Source organism: Gymnogyps californianus, chromosome 3, assembly GCF_018139145.2.
Source record: "Gymnogyps californianus isolate 813 chromosome 3, ASM1813914v2, whole genome shotgun sequence".
In the NCBI taxonomy this organism is placed as follows: Eukaryota; Metazoa; Chordata; class Aves; order Accipitriformes; family Cathartidae; genus Gymnogyps; species Gymnogyps californianus.
In genome coordinates, this window is record NC_059473.1 from 54,694,091 (window position 1) to 54,708,125 (window position 14,035).

At 35.2% G+C, this 14,035-nt stretch overlaps 1 protein-coding gene across 5 annotated transcripts in view; it reads left to right on the forward strand.

Annotated features, from left to right (window-relative positions):
* STXBP5 (syntaxin binding protein 5) overlaps positions 1–14,035 on the forward strand; it is a 116,978-nt gene that overhangs the window by 69,208 nt on the left and 33,735 nt on the right. For 4 of the 5 annotated variants that reach the window (XM_050893445.1, XM_050893446.1, XM_050893447.1 and 1 more), the window contains exons 10-18: positions 172–326; positions 1,394–1,466; positions 3,593–3,740; positions 4,149–4,216; positions 5,287–5,327; positions 7,421–7,641; positions 9,178–9,356; positions 11,174–11,299; positions 11,784–11,935. In XM_050893445.1, the coding sequence (XP_050749402.1) occupies positions 172–326; positions 1,394–1,466; positions 3,593–3,740; positions 4,149–4,216; positions 5,287–5,327; positions 7,421–7,641; positions 9,178–9,356; positions 11,174–11,299; positions 11,784–11,935 (1,163 nt within the window). Of the gene's footprint in view, positions 1–171; positions 327–1,393; positions 1,467–3,592; positions 3,741–4,148; positions 4,217–5,286; positions 5,328–7,420; positions 7,642–9,177; positions 9,357–11,173; positions 11,300–11,783; positions 11,936–13,463; positions 13,548–14,035 lie in introns of all 5 variants that reach the window. The other variant, XM_050893450.1, reaches the window with a different exon arrangement.

Here is a 14,035-nt window from a genome sequence, read left to right on the forward strand (position 1 = left end):
GGGAAACACATACCCAAGCTACACGTGGCATGGAGAGCTGCTTTGCATTATTCTTAATGTATTTCTGCTTAATGATATCTCATTGAACTTTATTATAAGGTTACAAAAACTGCCCGATCTCTTTTAACGTATTATCTTGGCTTGATCCTAAATGCCTTTGCTTTATTCCAGGGAGCCTTTCATCATTCTCTCAGGAGGCTTGTCATATGACACTGTAGGAAGAAGACCCTGTTTAACAGTTATGCATGGGAAAAGTACTGCTGTGCTAGAAATGGATTATTCTATTGTTGATTTTCTAACCCTCTGTGAAACACCATATCCTAATGGTAGGCTCTGTAAAGATTTCTCTCAGTACTTCGACCTCTTCTCTCTGGAGTTTTATCCCATCAGAATTTTCTTTACTATTGCCTTTCTGTTTTATCTCTGGGGATCAGACTGCAGCAGCAACATCTGTTATCCCTATTGTCTGAAGTATGTTTTACTTCCCAAAGCATCATAATAGAATAGTTTATTATAAAACCTATTTTGCTTCTCGAAGAATGCTGATTATTGGTTGCATGGTTTTTTCCTTTTTTTAATCCCAAAAGCATGTGCAGACAAAAAGTAGCATTACAATTTTAAGCTGTAGTTACTGCAGCAGGTGTGTTCGTCAATATTTATTTGAGCACATAAGACCTTTCCAGTCAATGCTAAATCTTGATTAGCATTTGTGTAGTACTCTTAACTTTTAGTGACTTTATTCATTCCAATACTCACATGAAGTGCATCACTAACCTGTAATCTCTCTTCTGCAGAAGGGGATTTTTTTATCATAGTTTAGGTATTTGTCCCAGATTAATAGTATTATATTGCTGATGACACCAGTATTTTTAGCTGTCAACTTCCATCTGAGTATGTAAAACTACTTAGCTCAGAATTTGAGGTCTGTCTGAAAGAGGGCAAGACAAGCTTTGGAAACTCTTTTCTTATTTTAGTGTCAAGTCAGCTGTCTTTCAATCCATTTTGTAAGCAATTAGAATTTAAACCCCACTGAATATGAGGAAAAGCAGTTTGGGGGTGGGAGGATGTTATTGTTCAGTAATTGGCTGCTTCTCAAAAATACTGCTTATGCAAGTTCCTCTGCATGTTCCTTTTCCTGTTGTTTGAACTGTTTAAATGGTTCTAGCAAATTGGAAGAGAGTTGAGAATGTTGAATTAAAGGGAGGGCATGGCTTTTCCAATCTTAACGTGGCATATTCAGGGGGGTGAGTGTATAAAATGTCTTTAGAAACTATAGTCATCTAAGTGGCTTTTCTACTCGACTGACAGAGTGCAAGGACTGATCACATTCTTGAGGCTGTGCATGCAAGAGCTACATTTACCAATAAGTAACTTTATTCTTTCTTGTTTTCAGACTTTCAGGAACCGTATGCTGTAGTTGTTCTCCTAGAAAAGGACTTAGTACTGATTGACCTTGCACAAAATGGGTAAGAATCTTGTGTAGTCTTTTTAATGGTTGGCTGCAGTGATCAGCCTGTTGTTCTGCTCTATAGCTTTTTAATCTACCATAATACCTCCCTGTCCAGAACATAAAATTTTGAATATTAAATATATGTAGTAAATAATATGTAGTAGATTAATAGAATATTATGTGACTTTTTCCAGGCTTGACCAACAGAAATTACTCATAGATCACTGCTGCTTTTTAATTATCACAGTTTATTTTGAAGTTGATTCCTTAGTGCTATGAGGGGAGCTCGGAAATTTGGGGAAGGGAGCAGGGGGAACAACTGTTCAGATAAGCCAGGTAATTTTGGCTGACACTGAGTGGTGTTGTCATCACATAAATATTTGTTGATTTTATTGCCAAATGAATTGCTCTCTGCATTGCTTAAAGTAACTCAATACTGATGCAATAAATATCGTATATGTATGGTTTACTGCTGTGGTAAGAGGTTGCTTAAAAGCAGTATCCTATTGCGGTTTTCACAACTAATACTTGCCTAACACATTTTGAGTCTGTTGTTACTTTATCTACGGAACAGTCTGTATACTCTACTGGCAATTTAAAAATCCTGGATCCTACAAAATTTTATCAAGGGTTTTGAAATTAGTATAGGCTGTAACAACTAACTATTAAGGGATTAGTAGTAGAGGAACCAGATGGATAAGATCTTTGTAGTGTTCCAGATTAAAAGTCACCAATGGTCAATGAAGAAAAATCCTTTTGAAGAACATCCTTCTAGGGCAAAACAAAAACCTGTAAATGTCTCCTCAAAGTCAATGGTGATACCTTAGAAAATGAAGACTATCGAATTTGGAAGAAGGTCAAGTTTAGTCCTCATATCTCCGCAGCTACTGAGCAATTTCATTTAGATTTTCCCAATGTTACATGGCCATATGCTGTATCCAAAACTTGTTTCTGATATACCAATGGCATTAAGCTTCCAACATTCATATGTTGAAAGATTAATAAAACAAGTTTTAATGAGCTTGAAACAAAAAGGTTTGTACAAGGCTTTTTTCTTCAGTGAAATAGTTTGCAGTGCCTGAAATTTGAAGTTATGTTAAGGCTTGTCCATTTCATGTTAAAAAAATCTTTAGCAGTTACGTTTTTAGGAGACTTATAATGGTTTTTGTTATGATTGACTTGCAAAGTATTGTTTCACACCTGAAAAAAGCAACAAAATCAATAGATTTTTTTTTTTGCTACAGGAGGCTTCCTTTTGCCCTGTGTTGTCATATGGGTTTATCATATTTTGTTAAAATTAAGCATCTCTTTCATTCAATTTTTAGAAGATTGTTTTAGCTTTCCAGATAGCTCTGTATAAAGTTATTGGTATGCAGAATGTTTTCATCTGCTGCTAATTTTTCCTTTAGATGGGTTGAGAAGCTGTGTTCCTTTTCGCCTCTAAAAAAAGGGGGGGGGCGGGGGGAAGTGTATGCATAATATGCATTTCTCTGGAGATATATGTTCATTGAACACAGATATATTTACCTCTATTATTGGCTTTTTCCTCGTTAAGGCTCTGTTGCTTTTCTGATGGAGGTGGTCGTGGGGAGTATATGTGTGTGTGTTTGCTTCTAATTGGTAACTGAATGTTGCTATCTATAACTTTCAGAAAGTGATCTTGGAGTTGCAAGTAGGTTATGAAAAGTGCTGGACAACTTTCTGTCTAAGAACAGTATAATAATACAAAGTGAGAAGTGGAGTCTTCCTGTCTTTCTCCCTGGAAGAACAGACTGAAGAGTTAGAAATAAATTCATAGCTCCACATTGCTACAATTAGGACTTGGTAACTTCAGTTTTTCCACAGGCCATTAAAATAGTAAGCTTTTAAAAACAAAAGTATAGGGAATAGCAGTGTTCTAGAAATATTCTAGAAACAGTACAAACTTCAGGTTCCATCTAGAGTACTACAGTATCTTCATAGTGTACTGGATGAGCAGTAAAGTTGCATAGTATATTTGTTCATAATCTAATTTGATATGCATTTATTTTCTTCTATACGAAAAGACTGCAGACTTCGTCTTTAGTGTTTTACTTGTGTTCTGCATTTAAAAAAAAAAGCTTTTCTTAGATTGACAGTTTCTTCCCCTTTCATCCATTAAAGGTACCCTATATTTGAGAATCCCTATCCTTTAACTATACATGAATCTCCAGTTACCTGTTGTGAATATTTTGCTGATTGTCCTGTGGACCTCATACCTGCACTCTATTCAGTTGGCGCTCGACAGAAACGTCAAGGTTACAGTAAGAAGGTACAACATCTACTACGTACATATGTATTTTAAAACACTGAATATCAACAGCTCTAAACAACATTAGAGTGGCCATACTAAGACCAAAGCTCCATCTGACTTGTTATCCTGTCTTTGACAGTGGCTAATAGTAGATGTCTAGGGAGGATATAGCATATGTCAAGCCTGTAGTCATGCTTTCCTGATGTACTCCCATCGATTGCAGTATCCCTGGAAGCTAAGGGACTTCCTGGAGCAGGGGTGTTTATAGCCCTTGTTGATTTTTTGTTTTTTCTCTGCAGTGGATAGGTCTAATTACTTCTTGAAGTCATGGGAAATACTGGAATGTGCAGTATCTGCAGTAATTTCAATGGCTTAACTTTGCACTGTATGATGTTTTCTTCCTCAGTGTATTTGTTAATCTTTCAGGAATGGCCGATCAGTGGAGGCAACTGGGGTTTGATCACTCAGAGCTATCCAGAGATAATTATTACAGGGTAAGTGACACCATAGTGTAGTAATAACTTTCTTAGCTGAGTAGAACTGAGAATATTTTGTGCCTCTTATAGAAAACAGTGTTCTAAGAGCGGTTTGAATGATTTAAAAATTATGTTCACCAGACAAGTCATTTGCATAATCTTCTTGAGGCATTAACAAGAAAGTGAAGCAAAATGTGGAAGAGAAGGTAGTAACAAAGTGATAGCAGGTGTTTTACAGGGATTATTGTTATGATGTGGTATTGTGATTATGTCTGCTTGCTATCAATATATCTTGGATAAAACTGATCTTTTATTCTTTAACTTTTGGAAAATAGTTGATTAGTGGTTTAAAGCATAGGAAGTCCATTAAATAGTTATTGAGTTCAGTTCTCAAAGGGAAGCCAAGCTTTTTATTTCAAAAAGGACAACCGAATACTTAAATCTGTTCATTTTGATTGCTTCTGAGACTGATCCTTCTAATACTATTATAAGGAGCATAAACAAAATTTAATTTATAACCATGCAGTGCATCACTGAAAGTGAGAGAACTACTAAAGTTTTTTTAGAACAGCCCATTAGCCCTAATGAGGATTACTGTCACTTTATATGACACATTGCAGAGACTTTGAGACAGTCCTGAAAAAAACTAGTCATCTGATTCTCAACTTCAAGGATAAATAAACAAGTTAGGTGACTCATTTACACTGAAATACAGTATATTTAGGCATCTCCTTTACAAGTGTCACTCCAAATAAAGGGCATCTTTTAAGAAACAACACATGGTAAGGTATACCAAACTGCTTATGGGAAATGCAGGTAACTGCAATGTTTAAAATGGTAAATTAGTATCAGTACAGTGGAATTTCAGGGAGTTAGTCTCCAAATGTTTTTTTTAACCCCTTCTGTCCAAAGTAATTGGGGGCACATGTTTGTAAAATATCGGCTTCCAATAAATTGTGAAAATAAAGTGTCACTAAGAATACTAATAAAAATAGAATGTTAGCCATATATTTTCTAATCAGTAGCAAAGAGGACTAATACTCCAACTAACCATTTTACCATCTTATTAATTTTTTAATATTTCATAGGCATGCTGATGGGTCAATCAAGTTTTGGGATGCCTCAGCAAGTAAGTGTTTTCAGTAGAGATTTTTTTCCTGCGCAGTAGGAGTTTTCTGAACTTACTGATCTCTCTAATGGAATGTAATTGCAGACTAGTCATTCTCGTTATTTCCTGCCTCATGTAGAGTCAGTAACTCCATAGGAAACTTTGATTTAAAATTAAATAAAATTAACGTTATTTCTTACTTAATTGTTTCACTGTTTTTACCACCTCAGTGAAAATGCACTGGTAGTCCAAGGGCCAGCTAGAATGGAAGAGTTCTAAAATTTTTTAGAAGCACCTTCAGAAATGCATTATTGAGCATAGAAATGCATGACAGGCAAATGCATTCCTTTTTAGTGCAATTGAATTTCAGTAAGTTATTTCTGTCCTTTTAGACAGGAGAGAGGCATGTGTTTAAGACATCAGCTCCCTATAAATTACAGTATCTAAAAATGAGAATTGGAACCAGTAGTAGTTTGTGCTAATAAAATGATCTAGGCCTTTGTGAAGAAAGGCAGGAGAACAGTAAAATAAAGACACTTTTCTTTGGTGGAACACTGAACAGGCCTGAAGAGTCTGATACCATTTTACTTTCTCTTCAGTTAAAGGGCCAATTGCATGTGATGGTCTACACAGCTAACAGTGACAAATGCAGTAAGAATTCAAATTAGAATGGACTACACAGAGTTAGATGTTTTAATTAATCTAGTTCTGACTAACCTTACTCTTGGTACTTAAAAGCTGTTTGAAGCAATCTTGGAATCATTATCAGTTGTTTTTGAAAACTTGTGGAAGACTGGTGAGATTCCAAAATGCTAAGACATGTGTGGGTGTGAGATGGAACAGATGCAATGTATATGTTTAAAAACTGGGAGGAAGAGTATTTAGAGTGTTATAGATCTTTAATTTCACTTTGAGGTGGGGGGGAAACCCGGGGGCGGGGGGGGACAACGACACGATGGACGGACACCAAACCTGATTGATTCTGTGTGCTTAAAAATTCTATTCAGCATAGATCTGTCAAAAGGAGATCCTGTTAAAGACATCTAGTTCCTTTCTAAAACAGATAAATAAACCTGTTAAGGGAGAAACTGCAAGTATCCTTTATCTTGGTTTTAAAACTTTTAAATCTCTCTAATAGCACAGTCTTACAGATGAACTACAGAAGTGTGATTCAGGTAAAACCACTGAAATATGGAAGAGGAGAAAGGATGCTATAAATTAAGTTTTTCTAATGATATGATTAGTATTTGTAGCAGTGATTTGGGCCATTGACTAGAGAATATGCCTGTGAAGTTTGAAAGCAACACCAAGACAGCTGAAAGGAAATATAAGAAAGAATTAGAATTACAATTGAGAATGATATTGCTAATTCTTGAATAGCATCCAAGACAATTTATTTGAATATAGAATCAATGATTTACACTCAGAACTTATGTTCTGGAAAAAAAAATTGGAGGTCTAATGGACTGCAGTGTCAGTATTGCAAAAAAAAATCATTGGGATAAATAAGTGGGAATATCTGTAAAACCAACATGGAGTAATTCTTTCACAATTTTAAACTGTGGCAAGGCCTCACTAGAACAGTTCTAGGAAACACGCCATCAAGAAAAATGTGGACTGATCAGAGGGCAGCACTTCTGAATGATCAGACAGGACAAAATAAAAATTGGAGGAACTGGGGCTGTTAAGTCTGAGAACGCAGGTGAGAGGCCACGGATTTGAAATACTGTAAGGAGAAAGGAAAGGAGCTTGACTTTCTCTGCCATAGATAGGCTTAAGTTGTGGGTATGGCGTATGTAACTAGATGTTACTGTTATAACGAGATCCCTAAGTATAGTTAAGCCTTGAGAAGCTGTGAGGGCTTAGTTTATAACTGAAGCTTAGTATGTATCTCAGGAAAAGTGGTGTTTTGGTGTTGCTTTTATACTAAGTCAGCCTGCATTGGGGAAGTGGTGCACTGCACAGGCACAGATATTCAGTACTTCTACTCTGTCCTCTTTTGTTGAATATAGTGGCTTTATGAAGAGACGTTTCTAAATTAAAAAAAAAATTAACAAGAGAAAACTATCTCTTTAGATCAAAACTAATTTTTATCTCTTTTGGTTTGTTCCTAGTAACGCTGCAAGTACTCTATAAGCTAAAAACAGCCAAAGTATTTGAAAAATCACGGAATAAAGATGACAGGCCAAACACAGATATAGTAGATGAAGATCCATATGCTATTCAGATCATCTCATGGTGTCCAGAAAGCAGAATGCTGTGCATAGCTGGAGTTTCTGCGCATGTCATTATTTACAGGTTCAGCAAGCAGGAAGTGACAACAGAAGTCATTCCGGTAATGAGTATAACCATTTTTTAACTTTGTAGGATTTAGCTATAATAGGACTGTTGTAGCAATTTACTACTTCAATGTCTTTCATTTTATTAGTGAAATGGACAAAAACAATTGCCTCAAAATGAGATGTATTTTGTGGAGGAAAAATAATAAATTATGAAATTCAGCAAAGGTGAATATTGGACACCAAGATTTTGGTTTTCATTGGCTTTTTCAGGTTCTGCAGCCAATAATATTTCTTTGTTCTATCTAACCAAGGAAATAGTGGATCAAAATTTGGCTGTATCAAAGGTAAAATGAAAACAGAAGTGAATGAGATGTGGAGTTGAAGAATTTTCAAAGCTTTTAGGGAGTTGATTCCTTCTTTTTCCTTGATTCTTAATAATTACCATCTGTCTTGGCAAAACTTCTGCAGTATGCAGAGCTGGGAGGGTAGAAGCATGCCAGACATGCACTAAGGTCTGTTAAGGACTTTGGTGTGTCGCTGTTTTATTCTGTATAAGATACAATGACGAGTTCTATTACAAGAGTCTGAGAAGTCCTTTGTTAAATCAGACACACATATGCAACTTTACTTATATGAACGTATGAGCTGAAAGCTAACTTGAAGCCATTTAATTATAAAATGTTATATGTTCGAAGTAAAGCATTAATCGTGATGTAGTTTGGTTTTGGTTTTTTTTTTCCCCTGCCCCTCTTATTCTGCCCTTTTCAGATAAGTCTCAGTTTAAGGAGATGAGGCATATTTTTTTTGTTCTGGTGTTTACTTAGTACAAGTACATTCCCTTCTGAGGGAATAGTTTTTCTAAATGATTTTTACAAATCATCCCCTAGCAAACTATTCTTCAGTACTAGGAATGCTTTAAAAATTACTGTGTAGTTCTTTGTTTCAGTCCATGAGTTAAGTTCTACTTTGCAGATGATGAGAATAAAACAGCAGAAAACTTTCTTTACTCTGCACTACAGTTAATAGTAATATTATATAGATCCAGTAGAAGGAAATCTGAAGTTGCAATGAACTTACAGTTCTTTAAAATGTATGCTCTAGTTCAGTGCAACATCAAACATTGAACTAAGTCCCATGTGTACAGTGCTACAACAGTATAAAGTGGAGCTGTCTATATGCCTTCAGCTCTTCCTAGTTTTAGCATTCCTGAACTACATAAAGCAAATCATCTTCATAACTGAGAATTTCTTGTGTGCACAGAATGATAATTAAATGGGTCTTGTATCCAGTATTTAATTTCTCTCCAATATTAAGCAGCAAACTTTTAAATATTGGGAAATCGGTTAGATTTTCAAGTTTTAGCAATCTTCAGATATTCAGTCTGCAGTAGTTAGCATGACTGTATTTCTGAAGACTACATGTGTGTGTTTAGGTTGCATTGTTTATTAAACTACTGTTATCTTTTAAAAGATGGGAAAGTCCTGGATGTATCTTTTATCACTAGTATCTTCAGTTGCGCTTCATTTATTTCATATCTAGTTTTTTGAAAGGCAGAGTTTACTGATAATTTTTTTTACTTTAATTTACAGATGCTGGAAGTACGTCTGTTATATGAAATAAATGATGTTGAATCTCCAGATGGCGAGCAGGTGCCACCTTTACCAACTCCAGGCACAGGTTCCAATCCTCAGTCCATTGTTCCCCAGTCTCATCCATCTACTAGCAGCAGTTCATCTGATGGACTTCGTGATAATGTCCCATGTTTAAAGTAAGTATATTGTTATACTTTTGTTGAGTGTGAAACTTTACAAGAATATGTGGTGAGAATATACGTAATTTGATATTATTACAGAAATGTCATTGTTGGTGAAAATGTTTTATTTCTTAGAGCAACGTTTTCCAAATATCTGAAAGTTGAGTTCTGTTTTAAGAAATTAATATTGCAATCTTACTTTCTTTAAACTTCATAAGCTGATTTAAAAAAAAAAATCTGAAAATTCTTACCTTATGACTGCTGCCTGCTTTAGGAAAATTTGGCATAGATGTTAGTATAATTATAGATGCTCATGCTTTAGAGCAAACGTTTTCAATAGCAGCAATATAGTTACTTTGAAATCTTATTGTCCATTGAAATGAATAGGCAACTTACTGTTTTGTGGCTCTCCTTAACTTTAGGCCAAGTGTGTCTGAATAGATTTCACCTGTTAGTTTTCCAGAGCCTTAGGTTTTTAGAGCCAAATCAAAAGCAATGAAAATGCTTACAAATAACTAACTGAGAGGTAACTCTTTTTAGGCTTATAAATATAGTTTTTTCATAACTCTCTAAGGGAACTACTTTGTATTTTGGGAACAGGAGACACAATTAAATAAATGTCCCATTCTCATGGATCGTCATTTTGCATGATGCCTCATAGTGCTCGCAGTGTAGGTCTTCGACCAATTTTCAGATTTTTTTTAAATTGGAAGTTTTTTCCTTAAGGTTCTTCGTGTGTGAACTTTTACTCATTTGAGAAATGAAAGTTAGAAGACAACAATCTCTTTTACTCTTCTACAAGAGTGCATTATGAGGCCTCTGGACCAGCACTTTTCCTTACAGAATGTATATTGAACTTCATTTTCAGATATATAATTAAGATATGTATGTACTTTTTGTTTTCTGAAGTTTTAAGGTCCCAACTTGGATTTTAATTCTTTGAGTGCGTCCATCCAGAAAATAACTAATTCTGATGAGGTTGTTTTCTCTGGGTGGGAATTTTCATGTATTATTGGTTGTACTGAGTTGCAGAAGTGTCTTTCTAAAGAAAACTGGACAGAGTAGAAAAATCAGAAAATTCTGAATTTTTGTAAAATATTGGCAAACCAAAATATGCATTAATAAGAATGAGTGGGTAAAATAAGAGGAATTCAGGAACCGGAGGAGGTTTTGTTCTATGTAACTTTTTTCACCTTAAAAGATGAAAGACCTAATCCTTTCTGCAGGACATTAATGAGTTTTTTCATCAGCATGCAAACACAATCTTTCCAGACTCTTCAGTTCCTACATTCCCAGGTTCATTCCATACAACTGATTTACCATTATAATAATTTACCTTGCTTTCATTTTTTTTTTATTGTATCATTAGCTTTTTGTTTGCATTTGTCTCAGTACATTGTGCTTCCATTTCCCTTTTCAGTATGCTGCTTCCACGTGCACCCCTCACCCCCTTCCGTTCTCTAAATCAGAGTTCTTTTGGGAACTCTGAAAAGAATGGGTAATACATTCCTTTTAGACACTGAACGCCTTTATTCAAGTCAATACAGCATGCTAACGCTGTTATGCCTTGCTGTGAAGAGGGGAGAAATGAAGTGTTTGTCATCATTGCTCAATTAATTTTCAATTAGATAATGAATCAAAAGGGCCCTTAAAGAAGTGAATGACCAGTTCCAATGTGTTTTTTTCCTAGTAGTTTTTATGTGTTGATTTTTTGCAATTTTCCAACTTTCTGAAGTCCAGTGTGGTGTAGAATTTAATGAATTCTAAGCCCATAAGGAAAACATGGAGACTGGAGAGTCATAAAAAGATAGCATGTTTTGTTTACTTTGCAGAGTTAAAAATTCTCCTCTCAAGCAGTCTCCAGGCTACCAAATTGAGCTAGTTATCCAGCTAGTGTGGGTGAGCGGAGAACCTCCTCAACAGATAACCAGCTTAGCAGTCAACTCAGCGTATGGCCTGTAAGTATATTCTACACAGTTTTTTCATTATTCTGTTAAAGTGGTTTAAAATTATCTATTAAAAATTAGGTTTCTGTGTGTGTTCACATGAGCTGCACAGCAACACAAGAGAGGCAATCAGTCTCCTGTGCTTAAAAGATAATTCCTTTTGGGTCATGGCAGATCCTGATGATGCCAACATCAGAAACAAATCAGTATCACTCTTCCTCACCTGGCACTGTACAGCCAAGAGTAAGTGTCATTTAAGGCCCTGTCAGATAGATTGTCAAGTACAATGACAGTGACCTGTTCTACTCAGTGTCACGTGTTTTTACAGGAGAACAATTAATACTTCATTCTAAAATAGTAATTTATAAAGATGCGTAATTTAGGGTAACTCATAAAAATTAGGAAGTCTTAAAATGCTGAACAGCGACAAATACCTATATAAAACTTTACCAAAATTTGATTAGCACTATCTTTCCTTCCACCACTCTTTTTCCAGAGTAGTTTTTGGAAACTGTAATGGTATTGCCATGGTTGATTACCTCCAGAAGACAGTGCTCTTGAATCTAGGCACTATTGAACTGTATGGCTCCAATGATCCTTATCGCAGGGAGCCACGGTCTCCCCGAAAAACTCGGCAACCGTCTGGAGGTGAGTAACCCAAAACCTGTTTTAAGCTCAGAAGAAAGGCACAGTTGGTTATCTGGACTATTAGTGTACATTCTTTGAATACAAGCACGCTTTTCTCCGTTTTGGTTTCATCCTTTCATCTTGATCTGTCCCTAATGTCACTATTGCAGGTTTGTTACTTCATGTTTCCTTCAAAACTGTTGCTTAGTGGAATCTACTGATGCTTAATATCATTACTTATTTTTCAGTGTGATGTATGTTTTAAGAAAAAACAGATGGGAAAACATTATCTGCGTGAATGGATATAAATGTACAATAGATTCATGCAGTTTACAAGATTTTAACTTAACACAGCATGAAGAAGTAGAAGTATCCTGGTATTTCTGATAAACCTAGTACCCATATCATAACCTTGTATAAACCCAATAATGTTTGCAGATAGCCAGTGTATCTGCTGGGATCTTTTGGCTTTCTGTTTTAAACTTTGACTGGAAATGTCCCTGATACACTAAAGCATGTTATGTTGTGTATGCTGTTATGTTATGCTTGAGAGGAAGCCTTTGATTTAAATGAACCAAATAAACTTCCAAATACAAACTGGTAAAATCTTTTTTGAAAAAAGGACTGATTTAAAAATATGCTGAAGAAGGATGTTCCTTTGCAGCTGAGGAGGAAAGTGACTTTTCAGTCAAAATGTCAAGCTTTTTATTGCCAAAAGGAAAATTTAGTATTTTTAAATTATTTTCTCTTCCTTGTTACGTAGCGGATACTTTTAAGTTAATTCGGAAAAGGGCTAAAGACAGAATGATAAACAATGTCACTGCTGCCCCAAATGATTATTTTTCAATAGGAAATAAACTGTTCAAAAAAAATTCCTCATGCTCTAGTGTTGGTTGCTTTATTTGAAGAGATCCAGAATAAAGTCCAGGTAAGTTCTTTAGGTAATATTTTATTCAAATTGAAATAGATGCTCTAAGATCTATTTTAGTAAATCATTGGTTTGAGAAAGATCCAGTTAGCACCAGTCAGCTTATTTCAACTGAGGAAAATGGTCTAAAAATCATTAACGTAGAGCAGAACATACACAGTTGGTATCCTGTCAGATAAAATATTTTCTTCTAATAAATAAAACCTTTATTAAAAAAATTACTTTTTAAGAGAGAAAGAAATAACTTTACTGGTTGACTGTTAATTCCTCTGGGGAGTAAAGGGCTTAAATTCTGCTTCATGCATTTAGATTATAAACTGCCTTTTGGAGTGTTAAACATTACTTGCTTTGTTTTCTTGGCTTTTGTTATTTTAATGTATTGGATCTGCATAACTCTGAGTTACAACTGTGTCTCTAAGATGTTCATGAATGAAGTCCTTTTTGCTCATGAATATAACTGTTACATGAAATCATGTATTTTTTCATCTTACATTTTAATACTAATGATCTGCATGGCAACAGCATTTTGTAAACCTAGTTATACAAGTTATTCTGCTGGCTTTTCTGTCTCAAATGTACTGTTAGTGTCTCCGTCTTTCCTTTTCTCATTGCTTCATAAAGGTATGCTGACTGTGGCTTCTTGCATGTGCGGCCTTTCTAACTTATATTCAGAGTCTGTGAAAAAGCTTCGCACCTCTTATATAAGTAAGTCATCTCATGGCAATAAAATATTTTTGAACATCTGAATTTGATTTTGTGACTTGTTCACTCACCATAAATATTTTTGTTAGTCTATTTTAAGTAATTGTTTTACTTTTAGAAACTGATTTTAATCCATCATGCATCTATCGTATTTCTTGTTCATGCCACCTTTAAAAGAAACTTGAAGGAAGAAAAACAACCGTAGTAGTCTCTGTATTTTGTGGTTTTTAAATAAATAAATATCAAAATCAAAAGGAGATCCTGTCTCAGAAGTTACTGATGTCTACAGACCCGAGATCTTACTCGCCAAACTTGGTGTTGCTTTGAGATCTGAGGCTAGAAGCTTCCCTTGCTTGGTCCCCTTTCTGGCAGAAAAAGCTTCAGAGCTCTACTGTTAGATTATTATTAATAATATTGTAAAAGACAGTGATTTGTCTATTACAAATGAAAATTTACTTCTACAAAGATCTTGTTCATAGGAATTAAGGGTG